Here is a 17,530-nt window from a genome sequence, read left to right as displayed (position 1 = left end):
AACAAAGGGTATTGAGCGGCTGGATGTGAATTTTAAAAAAAAAGGCCCTTTGGGGCACCTGGGTGGCTCAGTGGGTTAAAGCCTCTGCCTTCAACTCAGGTCATGATCCCAGAGTCCTGGGATCGAGCCCCACATCGGGCTCTCTGCTTAGTGGGGAGCCTGCTTCTCCTCTCTCTCTCTCTCTGCCTCCCTCTCTGCCAACTTGTGATCTCTGTCTGTCAAATAAATAAATAAATAAGCCTTAAAAAAAAAAAAAAAAGACTTTAAAAAAAAAAAAGGCCCTTCTACCCTTACCTCAGACCGAGCAGCGGAGTCTGACAAGGGGCGTGCACAGATTTCTTAGGACACAAAAAGTGTAAATGAAAATATTAATAAGCATCTTCACCAAAAGTATAAATTTGTATTCTCAAAAAGACACTGTTAAGGAAAAAGGAAAAAAAAAAATGCCATACAAACGGGAAGGAAATATCAGAGAGATTCCTGACAAAGACCCGTTTCCGGGACACACAGGAATCCCTGCAACCAGGAAGACAGCCCGAGTCTTTCCCGGACGGAAGATTCGAACATCCACTGCAGAAGACGACCCGTGAGAGGCCGGCGAGCCGGTGAGAGACGGAGCTCATCAGCCGTGGGAGAAACGAACATTTCAGGAAACACAAAGAGACGCCAGCGCGTGCCGCGCGGAAGGGCTCACTCGTCAATCATCCACACCGCATGTGGCGCAGTCCCAGCGAGGACGCCAAACGGTGCCACCAACCGGAAGCATCCTGGGATCGTCCTGAGGGCGAGCCCGTACGGACTGTGTCCGCGCCCACGAGCAGCAGACATCCGCGTCACCCCCGCGGCAGCGGCACCCCGTCAGCCAGGGCGCCCCGACCGGGCCAAGCGGACCCCGCGGCACTGTCACAGCAGCCGCAGCCTGGAAGTGCAGAGCACAAGAGCCCGTGACCCGCATTCTAGGGCTCCGTGTGCGGGAGACTCTGCGGCGGGGGTCTGCCGCAGGGGACGCAGGGGGCGCCCTGGAGTGGCACCAGGCGGCGGCGTCAGGAGTCACGCAGCTGTCCCGCTTGCCCGGGTCGGGTGCGTCCCACTGAGCGAGAAGGATCCTCCGAGCTTCCTCCACGCAGGCGGCTCCGCCTGTGCAGACGGCCAGGGCAAGGGCCCTGGGGCCCGCCTCCGCCGCGAAGTCACAGAGCACCGTGCGGCACACGCGCCCGGGGCTCCGGCGTCTGGGGAAGGATCCCCCGTGCCGGCAGCTCACGTCCGCGGCGTCCGAATCCTCCCGGTAGCATTTCCCACACGCAGGCCGCAAACTGGGGAAGATGCTTGACAAATACAGGCAATTCATTAAACACCGGAGCTCTGAGACAGCCGTGGTCACGGGACGGAACAGGACGCCCTGCCGCGAGGCCCCCTGGCGCCCCCTCTCCGGCAGGACAGCCCGGCCACCCACCGAGGGCGCCCCGGGGGCAAGAAGCCAGCCCCGCCCCACAGAGAGAAAGGCCTCTCCGACCAGCAGCCCCGGACCCGCAGCCCCGGTCGGGCTCCCGCTGTCCCGCCTGCACCGCCCCGGGAGGCTGCCAGGCTAACTCGCCGTCCTCCCGGCCCATGGAGCACAGGTCGGGGCCCTGCAGCGCCCGCCTCCCCTCCAAGGCAGCGGCTAGAAGTGCAGGATCCCAGGGCCAGCCCCGGGCCCCAGGGTCAGCGAGGATCCCAACGAGACGGCGGGGGCTTCCTCGCTAGCTCGAGCCGGGGCCAGGAGGAGCACCTCGTGCCCACACGGGAGACGGAGCCCCGAGTGCGGCGGCGCAGACCCCCCGAGCTCCCGGGAGCCCCGTCCCGCTCACCGCCCGGCGCCCACAGCCCTGCGGCGCGCCCCGCTCACCTTGGCCCAGGCCAGCTTCTCCTGAACGGCGGGGTTGTCGGGCTCCACGTGGCGCGCGAACTTGAGGTTGTTGATGGTGTACTCGTGGCCACAGTACACTCTCTGAGGAAGACAGGCCCGTGAGCTCCAAGTCCCCAGGACGTGCCCTCAGGCCCCTCGGAGACGGCTCGCGGGGCTCCGGGCCGGCACCCGTTAGCGACCGGCGCGGAGGCGTCCCTCAGCACACAGTGCCTGCGTGCGTGTTCCACGACAACAAAAACGCGTCACCAGAAGCGCCTCCCTTCCAGGGGAAGCGGCCTGCCCGCCCGCTCTCCCGGGGGCCGCCTACCGTGTGTGGAGGGAGCCGGCCCAGGACCTCGAGCAGGGCTCTGTACATCTCGTCCGCTGTCCCCTCGTAGAACTTCCCACAGCCGGCCACAAACAAGGTATCCCCTGAGAAACAGCACAGCCAGGGACCTGTGGGGGCCGCCCACGGGACGGCGACAAACCGAGAAACCCTGACCCCCAGCTCTCAGCTCCCAGCCCCCACGTCTCACTGGTCAGCAGCCCCCAAACAGCTGCTCAGCCCCGCTCCTTCCTTCGCTGCCGTCAGCCCTAGCGCCGAGACCCCCAGACCAGCCCTTGTTCCGCCGGCCCGGCAGCCTCCCAGGCCCTCCCTCCGCCTCCTCTCACCCTTGGCGGCCAGCGCCAGCCTGGAGAAGCCCCTGAGCGCGGCAGCCACCAGCTGGGTCCTCACCACACAGGCCCCCCTCCTCCCTCCGCCCCTTGGAGGGCCGTCCCGTCCCCGACACCCACCCAGCCCCACTGCTTCCCTGAGGGGGGCTCCAGGCTCAGCAGGTGCCCGGACAGCTCTGTTCTCCAGGCCCCCGGCGCAGGGAATCCCTCCGCCATCTCTGGCCAGGGAGCCTGAGCCACAACCCAGGACCACAGGGTTGTCACAGGCCCCCCCGGCGAGGGCGGTACCGCACTGCTCCCAGGGGACGACAGGACAGCCTCATGGGGCTGGGACAGGGACTGTGCCCCTGAACAAGCCCTACACGTAGGGAGAGCCTGGGAACCAGTGAGAAGTCCACGAGACCGCAGAGGAGGCTGGGGCACACACGGGCACAGGAGATTTTGAGGTCGGGCCCTCCCTCCGGGGGAGCAACCCCCTATTCCCACACCTGCCTCCGGGGCCTCGCGGGACACCCTGATTCCCACATGTTCAGTCTTTGCCTCAGGGTGACAGAAAGCCAGAGCCTCAGCACCGAGGACGCTACATGACCTGTCCCTACCCTGTGCCCCGCCAGCCGCTGTCCACGGAGGAGGGGCGCCGGGCGCAGGGCCTGGGCTCACCCGCAGCCCCAGCTTCCAGAGCAGGCACGTGGCTCCTCGTGTCCGCAGTCCCCAGGACCCGCCTCGCTCCCAGGTCCTGACACCCCCCCACACCCCGCAGCGGGGACGGGTACAGGTGCCCATGGCCACTCGCGGGCCCTTCGCACTTGCTGCTCCAGCAGGCGGCGCTGGGGACCGGTTCCACGGCCTCACACATCAGCGGATGAGGCCGAGTGAGCCCAGGGTCCCCGGGGCGCACTCGGAGTCGGCTCAGGGCGTGCACCCGCCGCTACGGCACTGGGGACTCTGAAAACGGCTGGTCTTTAGGACGAGCTCTGTGTGGGTGCGTCGGGGTCACGAGGCAGCAGAGGCACCACCTGCCGGCACCGGGAGCCCGCGGCCGCAGTGGCTGGTCACCGAGCCCCACGCGTGCCCGTCCCACTGCGGAAGCACTTCCCAGCTGGCTCCTGCTGCAGTGACTTGGACGGACACGCAAACTCCTGCAACACCCAGAGCTTAGCCCTTGGCGCTGGCTGAGGACCGTCAGGAGGCAGAGGGGCCTCCGGGCCTGGGCAGACCTGCTCCCGCCAGCGGGAGGCTTCCCGGCTCTATCTGAGGGCTCGGGCACCCCCCACCTCACCGCCAGCCCCCGCAGGAGCCTGGCTGCGGACCCCGGCCCTGACCCGGCGGAGCGCTACGGTCTCCGGAGACCTCCCTGGCCCGGCGCGAGCCGCACACTCACCTGTGAACACCGCAGGCGGCTCGGAGCTGCCCGGCTTGCTGACGAAGTAGCAGATGTGTCCGGACGTGTGGCACGGCGTGGACAGGCACTTGACGTGGAGAGACCCCACCTGCAGCAGGGCGGGCGCTCGCTCCCTGCACGCCGCGGGCCGCCCAGGGCTCGCAGCCGGTGGACCCCCGCCCCGCGGACCTCAGGCCCCCGCGCCGCGGAGCAGCAGCGCATCCTGCCGGGGACCCGCGCGGGCCAGAGCGCCGTGTTTCACTCCCTCCGCAGAGCCAAGCCAAGTCCCAACCGGCTGTCCTGCTGCCGGTTTTCCTTCCTGACTCCCACGGCCCCACCCTTACTTCTAAAACGTTCGGGCCCACAGAGACTGAATTCAAGACCAACACGGTGGGACCTTCCCCCGGGTCAGCGGACGAGGGCGGCCCCCAGGCTGCGCGGCCCGGGAGCTGTGCGCCCCGCCCGCCGAGCTCCCGGGGACAGCCTGGCGCTGGACCTCACATCAGCGCGTCCAGTTGCCACAACTGGCTCGAGACCGGGCCAGCGAGGGCACCGTCAGGCCGTCCTCCACCCGCCGGGTCCCTGAGTCAGGGAGGGAAAGCGGCCGGGGCCGGGGGTCGGGTCAGTGTCCCCACCGCACCGTGCCCTCCATGGGTGCACTGCTCACCTGCAGCGTGGACAGGTGCGTGACCTTGTGAGTCAGGGCCCCGATCCGGTCGTCACCCCCGCACACCTTCAACCCAGGCGCCAGCTTGACCAGCTTCTCGTTCCCGCCGGCGTGATCCCTGGAAGCGGGAAAGGAGACCTGGGCTCCTGCCAATAGGACCGGACCTGCTTGCTCTTAAACCCCGACCACAAGGCTCCTTTCCCGGCTCCGTCTCAGCAGAAAGGCATCTCCCAGCACAGGAAACTGGTTTGTCATGTGGCCGCACTGACGAGAACATTCTCAGACGTGCCGGTCCGGAGTGAGGCATGTCTGTGCCCCTGCCCCCTAGCCGCAGAAGCTTCTGAAGCCCAAACTCCTAGACGATCCCTGCGCCCGCTCCCGGCTCTGCGCACACGAGAGTCACCTGAGGGTCTGTGAGAAGCACCACAGCCTGACTCCCTGCCCCACGTGGTGACGCAGCTGGCCCCCGGTGGCCTGCGGAGCAGGAGTTCGAACATGACGCTCCCACGTGGCCCAGTTTGGGACCCACTGCCCTGAGCAGGTGGAAGCTGTCTTCTAAAATGGCAGTGCGGGGACACCTGGGCCGTTCCGCTGGTACAGCACCCGACTCTTGATTTCAGCTCAGGTCACAGCCTCACGGTGAGATTGTGGAGATTGTGGAACCTGCTTAAGATTGTCTCTCTCCCTCTCCCTCTCCCCTCCCCCATCTCTCCCTCCCTAAAAACAAATAAATCAGTAATAATAAAATAAGATGGGAGCTCCTGGATGGCTCAGTCCTTGGGTGTCTGCCTTCAGCTCAGGTCATGATCGCAGGGTCCCGGAGTCCGCAGGGTCCCTGCTCGGCGGAGAGCCTGCTTCCCCTTCTCCTGCTCCCCTAGCTGTGTTCCCTCTCTCACGTTCTGTCAAATAAGTAAAATAAAATCTTAAAAATTTTTTTTTTAAATGGCAATGCCCCACCCAAAAGACCACCAAAAAACTGCTAGAACTGATACACAAATTCAGTAAGGTTGCAGGATAAAAACCAATGTGTAGTCGGGGCGCCTGGGGGGGCTCCGTGGGTTAAAGCCTCTGCCTTCGGCTCAGGTCATGATCCCAGGGTCCTGGGATCGAGCCCCGCATCGGGCTCTCTGCTCAGCAGGGAGCCTGCTTCCTCCTCTCTCTCTCTGCCTGCCTCTCGCCTCCTTGTGATCTCTGTCTGTGTCAAATACATAAATAAAATCTTAAAAAAACACAGTGCGTAGAAATCTGTTGCATTTCTATGTGCTAATGAAGCAGCATTCAGAGAAATTAAGAAAACGGTCCCGTTTACAACTGCACCAAAATGCACAACACCCAGAACTCAACCTAACCCAAGAGGTGAGAGAACCGTAGTCTGGAAACCGGAGGAAACTGAAGACGGAAAGAAACAAAGACATTCCACTGCGTGCTCATGGACTACAAAACAAACATCGCTAAAATGTCTACTCTCCCAAGCAATCCACCATTCAACGCAACACCCACAAAACTACCCCCATTTTTCACAGAGCTGCAACCAAGAACCCTAAAATGTCTCGGGAACCACAAAGGCCCCAAACGGCCACAGCGATCCTGAAAACCAGAAGCAAAGCGGGCGGCACCGGGATTCTGGACCTCAAGCTCTATTACAAGCTGTGATCATCCAGACAGTGTGGCAGCGGCACAGAAACAGACCACAGATCCATGGGACAGAAGACAGCCCAGAAACGGCCCATCCGAAAATACCCAACGGGAAAAGACGGTCTCTGCGACCGCTGATGTTGCGAAAACAGGACAGTCACGTGCAGAAGAATGAAGCCGGACCACGTTCTTACGCCACACGCAAAACCATCCAGGATGACGAAAGAGCCGAATGTGAGACTTGAAACCCTCAAAACCCTAGAGGAGAACACAGGCAGTGATGACTCTACCCGCCACAGCAACTTCCCACGGCGCGCATCTCCAGACGAAGGGGACAAAAAGCAAAAATGAGCTCCTGGGATGTCATCAGAATAACGAATTTCTGCGCAGCCAGAGAAACTCCACAAGACTAAAAGGCAGCCCACAGAATAGGAGAAGATATTTGCAAATGACATTTCTGATAAAGTGTTAGTATCCAACATTTATAAAAAGCTTATGTAACTCAACACGCCCAAACACACATAATCCAAATAAAAGAACCGTCAGAGACGTGAATAGACAGTTTTCCAAAGAAGACATCCAGATGGCCGGCGGTCACGCGAAAACATGCTCCACGCCACTCCTCAGTCAGGGAAGCGCAAACCCCGACGACAAGGACATGTCCCCTCTCACAGCGTCGCGCGGCTGAAACCAGCGACATAAAGAAACAAGCGTTGACGGGGACGCGAGAAAGCGGAGCCCTCGAGCCCCGCGGCCGGGAACGCAAGCTGGCGCAACCCCGTGCAAGCCCGTGTGGAGGCTCCTCGAAAAGCTAAAAACTGAACCACCCCACGATTCAGTCACTGCGGCTCTGGGTCTCTACCCGAAGAAGAACACAGGAACGCTCGCCAGAGGGGTACGTGCGGCCGGCGACAGCTGTTACCTCCAACAGCCGAATGACGGAAACAGCTCAGTGGCCACCCCATGAACGCACAAAGACGTGATATCTACACGTGTAAACACACACACACACACACACACACACACACACACACAGGAATATTACTCAACTGTAAGAACGAGCTCCTGCCATTTGCAGTAACACGGACAGAACCAAAGAGTCAAATGCTACGTGAAGCGTCAGAGACAAGTGCCGCGTGATTTCACGGACACGTGGAATTTAAGCAACAAAGGAACCAAGGGAAAGGAAGGGAGACAAACCAAGGAGCAGACTCTGGAGGAGGAACAGATGCTCGCAGCGGGGAGGCGGGTGGGGGAAGGTGGCGTGCGTGGGAGCGCGGAGCACACGGAGCCGCTGGCCGCCGGGCCGCAGCCAGTTCACACCAGGGAGTAACTGGAATGAACATGGAAGCTTTTTAAAAATTTACAACATAAAAATAAAAACACATACAACTTTAAACAAATAAACGCACGCACCCATGCCCAGCTCGGCAGCACCCGAGGGGGACGGGGGGCCAGGCCAGCCTGGTGGGGCCGGACCTGCACCGCGGAAGCCCAGTCAGGGCCCCGCCCCAGACCAGCGTTCCCCAGGACAAGGCGAGGGCGCCAGCTGCTCACCAAAGCCTCGTCCACGCAGCCCTTCGAGGAGCCCAGGCGCCATGGGGCCCACAGATAAGAGGGCTCTGCCAGGCCCACCCCAGAGCTACACCCCGGGGCTCCGAGGACAGGCGCCAACTCGGCCGCCGCCCCACCCTCCGGGGAGGGCAGGCAGGGAGGGAGGCACAGGCGCCTTGCGGCCCATGGGGCTCAGTCTGGGGCGGAATTTGGGGTTTTGTATTCTAACGTCAACAGAGGAAAAACCCCAGGGCATCGCAACTTAAGAAAAGTGACCTGGCGGTTGGTTGTTCAGTGAGGGAGACGCTCAGTGGGAGGCAGACCTGGCTTCTTCCCAGAAAGCAAGCCCAGCAACCCGGCCAAGGGCAAGGCCGCGGCCCCGCCCCTCGGCACTCAGGAACTAACAGCTGAGCCCAGGGAGGAACACCCCAAAGACACTGGTGCCAGCTCGGCCACCACAGAACAAACCCACCGGCCCAGGCCCTCGCAGGCTGAAGCCGTGGGAGCCTGGGCTGCCCTCGGGCACTCACATGCAAAAGATAATTTAGAGCCAAATAAATATTTTTTTCTAGCTGTAAAGAGCTCTGAGTTTCAGCTCTGGTCCTAAAACACAAACACGGGTGCTTCTTCACCCATTACCTTCCATTTCAAAACCACAATCTCTCCAAACAGAGCCGCTTGATTGTTAAAAACAACAACGTCTAGGATGGTTTCTTCCCTGACATCAAAGCCCGTCTCCCATCACACGAGCCCGGAGCCTTCATGCTGCTGGGGTCCATCCCGTGCAGCCCAGAGTTAGCAGGGCCCAGGGCCAAGGCCACGGGACAGCAGCACAGCGGCCACCCCCGGCACGTCATCTCAGAACCCCGCGGGGCCGACCCTCAGCGGCACAGAGAACGCAGCTGGGCAGGGACGAGGGCTTCCAGCACCCCAACCCCGCAGGTCTCCACCTGTAGGGGGCCCAGAGAGCCCGAAGTGCCTGACCCCACAGACGCCGGCCCGGAGTGCACACAGCCCGGAGCAGACAGGCCCAAGCGGCCCGGCAGGGGAGCGCTTACCAGTGGTGGTGGGTGGTGAGCACCGTGGTCAGCTTCACACCGTGCTTCTTCACCGTCTCTACAACCTGCAACCAAACACGAGGCACGATGGGGACCATGGTCACACTCCCCCGGTGCGTGACCGAGCTGTAGGTGGCCCAGCAGGACCCAGGCCTCCCCAGGAGGGGCCATGCCCTGCCCTGACCCTGCTGACTTTCCCCCGCTGATTGCCCCTCCGGACCCAGCTGGCAGCTCAGGGCCAGCCAGGACCTCTCCAAGTCCCTCTGGCCGAGGTCCCTGGGGCTTCCTGGTACCCGGGGACCTTCCAGACAGAAGCCCATTGCTCTCCTCGCTCAAGCTGCCGGCGGCCTCCAGCCCTCGCTGGCCTTCTGCCCGACAGCAGAGTGGCTGGACACTGGTGGTTTTTCAAAAACCAAACAGGTGAACTTCTGTTTAGCTTCGACCAAGCTACGAGGACACTGCAGCTACCAGCCCTGGCAGGGGGTGGGGTGGTGCTGGGGCCCTGCCTCCCACCTTCTGGGGCTGCACCGGGTCCACGACGGCGGCCTCCTTGGTCTCGTCGTCGATGATCAGGTACATGTAGTTGTCGGTCAGCGCGGGCAGTAACTCAACCTTCATGGTGCCCTGTTCCACGGTCAAGCTCTTCCTGAAGTCCGTGTGATGGAGAAGGGCTCCCAGCAGGGCTGGGCCTGAAGACAAAGCTCTGGTCAGTGTTCATGGGAGGCCGCCCCAGGCCGAAACTCAAAGACAAGCCCTCGGCCGGGAGGCCCGGGAGACCCCACGTGCTGGGGACCCAATACCCCGGGGAAGGGACTCGGCCAGCAGCAAAGTGTGAGGCTCGCCGCAACGGGTTTTCTGAGTTCCTTCGGGAGGAAGAAAATATCCTAATTTTACCACATCCGTGAGAAAAACACAGAAAATTCTTCACATGCATATTCACGAAAATCCCTTCTCTCACACTATGATCCTGATTTTCTTTTTCACAAGCTTTCAGGGGACGGGGTGCTGGTTTGTGCCTGTGATTCGAACCACAGGCAGAAGTGACCAGTGCCAGTCCTAGGGCGTTCACACCCGACTCAGAAAGACCACGAAGAGAGGAACCCAGAGGGCGAGCACCTCTGACCCTTCCTAAGTCTCCAGCCAGAGAAGAAAACAATATTCTCTTTCATAGGCAGGAACTCGAAATCTGGGCCACGCACAAAACCACCCGGGCCTGACACATGGAGAGGTGGCCGCCTGCTCCAGATCCAAGTGCACAGGACACAGAATCGCCATCCAGTTGAGCCAAAGGACCCGGCAGGGTGTGTCAAGAGTGAGCAAGGGCCGAAAGCGTCCCCCACTGAGAAGTCAGGGGCCAAGCCACTTCCAACAACCAAACTCCTCTTCGATCTAAAAATTCACAGGCCCAGCAATATTGTCTTAATGTGAAAGAGATGACCACCACAACAGGTGACAGGAGACAGCCATGAAATTCTGGGGGAGGTGCCCGAATGGGGGCCTCTTCCAAAAGGCATCTAGAAAGCAGGCAGGACCCACTGACTGACAGACCACATCTCCAGGGGCCACTGAGGGCTGAATTCGACCTTATCTGCCACGGCCGGGGAAACTGTCAAGAATACGCCGAGATATCCAACTCCCCTTTCCCTGGACAACCCGCTGGGCATTTTCCAGGCCCTTCTCCTCTCTCATACACGGGGAAACAAACATTTCTGTAGGACCAGGTTTCCGCAACAGCGCACCCTCCCTAGGCCCCAGCACGACCCGAGCCCAGGAAGCACCACGGAGCGGAGTGTGCCTGGGGGGAGGGGGGGGAGCGGGACGGAAACAGGACTCTCCTGCGAGTCTGGGAGAGGAACGCCGCCCAGGAGAGGGGAATGAGGCTCCTCCAGGTGCTCTAAAGGTTCTCCCGGAGAACCCGGGGAATTAGAGACTTCTGCAGGCACCACCGAAAGCCTTCTTCCTTTTCCAAACATTACGTGCCTGAGACATGCTTCAGGTGCACTGCTCTGCACTGTGACCTTTCGTAGGCACGGAGGGTGCGGAGCAGCAGCCTACGGTCCCGGCCAAGACCTGAGGCCCGTTTTGCTTGGCTTCTCTTGGACCGGGCCGGTCCTTCTGCACGGTATCCCGAGGCTGGGACCGGGCTCCCATCTGAACCCGGCGGCCACAATCTTGCCATTCCCTATAGTCCTACTCACGATCTCTGCCTGACTCTGGAAGCAAATAAGGCTGAGCCCCGACACTCTGAGGAGTGTCCCCAAATGGAAAAAAGGACAGGCTCTTTCCTGGGTGACGGCAACACCTACCCGCTCCAGAACACCCAGTGCTCTCAGTGAGATCTAAAACGGCCAAGGACAGCTCTGCCTGCGAGACCGCTATGTGGTCATGTCTCCAACCGCTCACCAGCTCCCAAAGACTCGGGTTACCCTACTGCCCCTATTGCCACATTAGCCAGATAAGGTATCAGGAAATAAAGAAAAAGAGATTTCAAAATCAAGGTCAAAATATTCCGACAAAGCAGCAGGTACCCCGCAGTGGGACAGGCATCTGGCCGCCGCAAGCGCAGGCCCTGGGAGCCCGCCAGCCCAACGCCCCTCCTTCTGGAGGGAGGGCCAGGGCCCCACAGCCCCCAGGACCCCGTCCTGCTGCACCCCGGGTACTGCCGGGCCTCCCGCCCCTTGCACTTGTCAGCCGAAGCTCGCAGGAAGAGATGGGCCGGCCGGGGGCGCACACGCGCGGGTCGGGAAGGGCGCCGCGGGCGGACGGGGGCGCCGGGCTGCTGCGGCGCGCGTCTCCTCACCGGGCACAAGTCCGCCAGCAACCCCAGCCGACCAGTGGCCCGTGTCTTCAGCCCCGCCAAGTCTGACTCAAGTGCCGCGGGGCCTTTCCTCGACCCCGACCCGCGCGCCCGGACGCCGGCGAGGGTTACAAGCCTGTGTCGACAGAAAACCGCGTCAGCCCGCGGCGGCCCGGCGACTCCCGGCCGCCCCCCGCGCCGCCGCACCGTTCGCGGGGGCGCGGTCCAACCGCCGCAGCGGGGTCACGACGCCGCCGGGCCCCCCGCAGGCCGGGCCCCGCGCCCCCGGCGCCTGTCAGGCGCGCCCCTCCGTGCCGCGGCCGGCGCCGGCCCACCTACCCAGGCCGCGGCGGGCGCAGGCGGCTCCCAGCGCGGCGAGGCTCCGGCGGCCAAGCAGCCCGCGGCCCAGCACCATGACCCGGGGCGGCGGCGGGGCGGTGGGGCGGCGGGGCGGCGGCGGCGGCGGCGGCGCGAGGGGCGGGCGGGCCGCACACGCCGGCGACGCGCCGCGGCCAATCGGCGCCCGCCGCCCCGCCCTCCAGCCAACCAGCGCGCGTCTCGCGCCCCCGCCCCAGACCTCGGCCAATCAGCGCCCGCGTCCAAACCCGTGCCCGCTGCCGGCCGGGCCTCCGCCGACCCGAGTGCGGGCGGGGAGCCGGGAGCTACCTGCGGCGGCCGCGGCCGGAGGACAGCGTCAGTGCTTCCGCCGCTCTCCAGGGACCAGGCCCGTGCCCCGAGGCGGCTACTGGACAGCGGCTCCCAGGAGTTGAGACGCCGCGCCTGCCGAGCGCCCGCTAGAGCGCAGAGCGGCACGGGCCGTCGCGGCCGGGACAGCGCGGCGAGGTAGTTCGTTCTCTCCGGGGCGCCGTCGGCGTCAGGTGACCGGGCCGGCGGGTCACGTGGCTTCCAGGGGCGCCCGGCCGAGCCATGGCGGCGCCCAGGCCGCTGTCCCGCTTCTGGGAGTGGGGGAAGAACATCGTGTGCGTGGGCAGGAACTACGCGGACCACGCCAAGGAGATGCGGAGCGCCGTGCCGAGCGAGCCGCTGCTCTTCCTCAAGCCGTCCACCGCCTACGTGCCCGACGGCGCGGCCATCCTCATGCCGCCCTACAGCCGCAACCTGCACCACGAGCTCGAGCTGGGCGTCGTGATGGGCAGGCGCTGCCGCGCCGTCCCCGAGGCCGCGGCCATGGACTACGTGGCCGGCTACGCCCTGTGTCTGGACATGACCGCCAGAGACGTGCAGGACGAGTGCAAGAAGAAGGGCTTGCCCTGGACGCTGGCCAAGAGCTTCACGGCCTCCTGCCCGGTCAGCGCGTTCGTGCCCAAGGAGAAGATCCCGGACCCTCACAACCTGAAGCTCTGGCTCAGGGTCAACGGCGAACTCAGGCAGGAGGGTGAGACGGCCTCCATGATCTTTTCCATCCCCTACATCATCAGCTACGTTTCTAAGATAATGACCTTGGAAGAAGGAGATATTATCTTGACCGGGACCCCGAAGGGAGTCGGACCCGTGAAAGAAAACGATGAGATCCAGGCTGGCATACACGGGGTCGTTAGTATGAGATTTAAGGTGGAAACGCCAGAGTACTGAGTCTGTGCAAAGCGCCCAGACTTACTAAGTTTCAGGAGAGACGGGAGCTGGACAGAAGCAAGCAAAGGTTATTAAATGGGACAATCCTTTAAGAAGAAACTAGTTCTTAAATATGATTTAATTGGATTGTTAGGACCTAAGGAAAATGGACCCTTAAAGGAAAATGTGATCTAGAAAAGCTGGGCCAGAAATGGAAAGAAGATTGAGTGTATTTTAAGAAATGACCAAATTAAGTTTTTGTAATGCTTCCAAAGCAGAGAATTTATCAAACCTAATGTTAAGAAGACTTTCCTTTCCAAAAAAAAAAAAAAAAAGACTCTCCTTTCCTAAAGCTGGAGTGGATAAGACTTTTCACTGGGGGGGGTGCCTGGGTGGTTCAGTCCATTAAGCATCTGTCTTCCTCTCAGGTCATGACCCCCGGGTCCTGGGATTGAGCCCCCAAGTCAAGCTCCCTGCTCAGTGGGAACTCTACTTTTCCCTCTGCCCCTCCTCCTGGCTCATCCTTTATCTCTCTCAAATAAATAGAAATCTTTAAAAAAAAAAAAAGTTGTTTAAGAGAACACTTTTCATTGGGACATTCTGAGATCAATAATTCAAAACTTAAAATATGCAAAAGAGGGGCGCCTGGGTGACTCAGAGGGTTAAGCCTCTGCCTTTGGCTCAGGTCCTCAGGGTCCTAGGGTCGAGCCCCAAATCAGGTTCTCCCCTCAGTGGGGAGCCTGCTTCCCCCTCCCTCTCTGCCTGCCTCTCTGCCTAATTGTGATCTCTCTCTCTCTCTCTCTGTCAAATAAGTAAATAAAATCTTTTTAGAAAATACACAAAATATTTTGAAAATCACATATCCTAAGTTGATCATGATAATCATCTAGAGGTATTTGTAAAAATAAATATTTCCACATCACTTGCCCATACCAAGCCAGCAGAATTAATCTCCAGCACTCCGAAGTGCTGCTTTTGGAACTGTGTATAAACACTACTGCACACAATTTTAAATTGTGTTTAATAAATGAACGACGGCAACCTCACTCATTTGTACCACGGTCTGTAAGATTATGAGTTTGGGAGATAATTTTGAAATGATTGTTTTCCAAATAAAAATGCTTTCTTTTATTTGGCCTAAGTTTACTTTTACCGCTTCATTAGTGGCTAAGAGGCACACTTCCTCACTAAGGGGTTCAGACCTTGGTCATTGACCTTTGGCCTCTAGAGCACTGTGCTCTATTAACAGAGTTAATCAGCACCTCTACCTCCAACCAGAGATGAGGAAGCTGAATGGCCCCGGAGAGCTACTTTTGTTCCTACCTGCTCTCCGTGGACAAAAAGTCTTGGCAGGATGCATAGTGCCCGTGGTACGGTGGTATCCTTCAGGCAGGGGTTCCTGCTGGAGATGTAAACAGAAGACATCCGCAGTCCCCTCGCAGAAAGCTGAGGACATCTAATTTAATAACCGGTCACATTTACTGAGCCCTTCGTACTGCTAGGCACTGGGTCAAGAGCTTTCCGTGTATTATTTAACCAAAGCTGGGAGTTTGGTATCACCACCATCCCTGTTAAACATCAGCATGGAGATTTAGAGGCTAGCTAGCCTGGCTTTCTGGTCACTCAGCTGAGGGAAAGAACCAAGTTACAACCTAGCTTCCTTAAGTCCAGAACATGAAGTCTTGACGACAATGCCGGCTGTATCCTGCAGGTAAATACATGAGGAGATTCAAACATGTAAGTATTAGGCAACCCCCACATCTAATTTGTAATTTATTGTGAAGAAGGGCCAGGATTGAACCTGTTTTTTAGATGTCATACTACCTTAACTTGTTTTATCTTCTAATCAAGTTTCTTATTTTAATTGCCTAAGCACTATGTTTATTACAGAGGAGTTCAAGAGTATGAATAAGCGAAAACACCCAAAATTCCATTCACCCAGAGAGAGCCAAAGTGAAGCATTTAATGTACCTTCTTTCCAAATCTGTGGTTGTAATTGCAGTTCTTAGAAGATCTGCCCATAACTCAATTCCTAACCTCTCCTCACAGTGTGTTGTGACTCTGTGGCGGCCGGCACATTCCTGCTGCGCCGTTTTCAGTGACTGCAAGATTCTGAAATCACTCCTCCATCATGGGCAAATGAAATGGTTTCTAGTCATTTGCTAGTGGAATCCGCATATCTGTAATTACTGCACTGGGCTACGTTCCCTGCGGTGGAAAAGCTGGCTGAAGGGGGCCCGTAACCGAGCGTGTATTCATCTGACCAGCAGACAGGATCTCTGTCAAATAAATAAATAAAATCTTAAATAAATAAATAAATAAATTGCCAAATTGCCATGGGAAAGTGACACACAAATTTGTACTTGACATGAGTGTGTAAAAATACCTTTTTATGCATACCCTACCCAATGCTGGTATCATGGCTATAATCACTTTTTTTAAAATTTATTTATTTATTTTTTAAATATGTACTTTTTTTTTAAGATTTTTTATTCATTTATTTGACAGACAGAGACCACAAGTAGGCAGAGAGGCAGGCAAAAAGAGGGGGAAGCGGGCCCTCCACCTAGCAGAGAGCCTGATGTGTGGCTTGATCCCAGGACCCTGAGATTAGGACCTGAGCCAAAGGCAGAGGCTTTAACCATTGAGCCACCCAGGTGCTCCTATAATCACTTTTTAAAAAGATTTATTGATTTTTAGAGAGAAAGAGAGCATGGGGGCGGGAAGGGGTGGAGGAAGAGGGAGAGACTCTCAGGCAGGCTCCCCGCTGAGCCTGGAGCCAGGCAGGGCTCCGTCTCACCACCCTGAGATCAGGACCTGAGCCAAGACCAAGAATCAGACGCTTAAACAACCTGAGCCACCCAGGCTTCCCTATGGCTGTGCTCATTTTAGTTTGCATTTCTTTCACTAATAGAGAGGCTATCATCTTTCAATATTTTTGTACTTAGTTATTGTTTTGGTGAGACTATTGGGCACATCTGTGGTATTAATGTTGGTGTAGTACCCTTGATTTCAGGTAAGTTTTATATTTTTTAATATGATAAATTCAAATATGCTAAAAACTTTCATATTTTTTTTTTTAAGATTTTATTTATTTATTTGACAGACAGAGATCACAAGTAGGCAGAGAGGCAGGCAGGGAGAGAGGAGGAAGCAGGTTCCCTGCCGAGCAGAGAGCCCGACGTGGGGCTGGATCCCAGGACCCCGGGATCATGACCTGAGCTGAAGGCAGAGGCTTTAACCCACTGAGCCACCCAGGCGCCCCTAAACTTTCATGTATTTTAAAGGGAAAGAGTAATTGTAACTATAACTCAACTATAGGGGTGCCTGGCTGGCCCAGTTGGTAGAGCACAGAACACTTTCCCCCCAACCCAAGACTTATTTATTTGAGAGAGAGAGAGTGACCATATGGGAGAGCGTGGGGGAGAGGGGCAGGGGAAGAGGGAGAGAGAATCCCAAGCAGACCCTGTGCTGAGTGCTGAGCCCAATGCAGGCCTTGACCTAAAGATCTTGAGATCATAACCTGACCCAAAACCAGGAGTCCAACACTCAACTGACTGGGCCACCCAGGGGCCCCGAGCACACAATTCTTAATCTTGGGGTCATGAGTTCAAGCCACACCTTGGGCATGGAGTCTACTTAAAAAAAAAAAAAAAAAAAATCAGGGGCGCCTGGGTGGCTCAGTGGGTTAAAGCCTCTGCCTTCAGCTCAGGTCATGATCCCAGAGTCCTGGGATCGAGCCCCACATCGGGCTCTCTGCTTCATGGGGAACCTGCTTCCTCTCTCTCTGCCTGCCTCTCTGCCTACTTGTGATCTCTGTCTGTCAAATAAATAAATAAGATTTTTTTAAAAAAATCAACTATAGGAAAAAAATCAAACTACAAAAGCAGAATAGGATTCACACAACAAAATATTGCCAGATGCAAGTGGCAGTGAAACCGCTCTCCTTCAGCACTTCCAGTATCACACTCCCCGGTCGTGCGCTGGCGCGTGAGTCTAAGCCCTTGACACATGTGCATGCGCTCAGCCTTGACAGTCACCCGTTGACAAAAGGAGACCCATAGATGGAGAAGCTCAGAGCCAAAGACCATCCTGGAAGCAGCACATGGAGTGAGCCTGCAGTAGCAGCCTGCCCGCACAATCACCTCTATTTCAACTCCTGCAGCTGGGCCTTCAGGTCCCGTCTGTAAAATGGGCAAACGAACAGTCCTGTATAAACTGAGTATGAGGGACGCCTGGGTGGCTCAGTCAGTGAAGCATCTGCCTTTGGCTCAGGTCATGATCCCAGGGTCCTGAGATCGAGCCC

The 17,530-nt window shown here is 58.3% G+C and overlaps 2 protein-coding genes across 7 annotated transcripts in view; one reads left to right on the top strand and one right to left on the bottom strand.

Moving 5' to 3' along the window:
* HAGH (hydroxyacylglutathione hydrolase) overlaps positions 1–12,455 on the bottom strand; it is a 28,406-nt gene extending 15,951 nt beyond the window's left edge. The window contains exons 1-8 of one of the 6 annotated variants that reach the window (XM_045993314.1): positions 12,319–12,455; positions 11,656–11,788; positions 9,369–9,544; positions 8,856–8,920; positions 4,609–4,726; positions 3,942–4,050; positions 2,214–2,317; positions 1,886–1,987 (exon numbers count right to left, since the gene is read on the bottom strand). In XM_045993314.1, coding sequence (XP_045849270.1) covers positions 1,886–1,987; positions 2,214–2,317; positions 3,942–4,050; positions 4,609–4,726; positions 8,856–8,920; positions 9,369–9,473 — 603 coding nt within the window. In that variant the 5' untranslated portion in view covers positions 9,474–9,544; positions 11,656–11,788; positions 12,319–12,455. Of the gene's footprint in view, positions 1–1,885; positions 1,988–2,213; positions 2,318–3,941; positions 4,051–4,608; positions 4,727–8,855; positions 8,921–9,368; positions 9,545–11,161; positions 11,279–11,655; positions 11,789–11,991; positions 12,146–12,318 lie in introns of those variants that run through there. The other 5 variants (XM_045993312.1, XM_045993315.1, XM_045993311.1 and 2 more) reach the window with 5 other exon arrangements.
* A 124-nt stretch (positions 12,456–12,579) lies between these two features.
* Positions 12,580–14,355, top strand: FAHD1 (fumarylacetoacetate hydrolase domain containing 1). The gene has a single exon (XM_045993318.1). The coding sequence runs from the start codon at positions 12,580–12,582 to the stop codon at positions 13,243–13,245; it is 666 nt and encodes a 221-aa protein (XP_045849274.1). The 3' UTR covers positions 13,246–14,355.
* The last annotated feature ends 3,175 nt before the right edge of the window (positions 14,356–17,530 follow it).

This window comes from Meles meles, chromosome 21 (genome assembly GCF_922984935.1).
Source record: "Meles meles chromosome 21, mMelMel3.1 paternal haplotype, whole genome shotgun sequence".
Taxonomy (NCBI): Eukaryota; Metazoa; Chordata; class Mammalia; order Carnivora; family Mustelidae; genus Meles; species Meles meles.
Note: the sequence above shows the minus strand (reverse complement) of the source record. Positions and strands in the feature narration are given on the sequence as shown.

Bases quoted from the DNA above. Each gene is read 5' to 3' on its own strand.
- FAHD1 (XM_045993318.1), top strand. From the start codon at position 12,580: ATGGCGGCGCCCAGGCCGCTGTCCCGCTTCTGGGAGTGGGGGAAGAAC.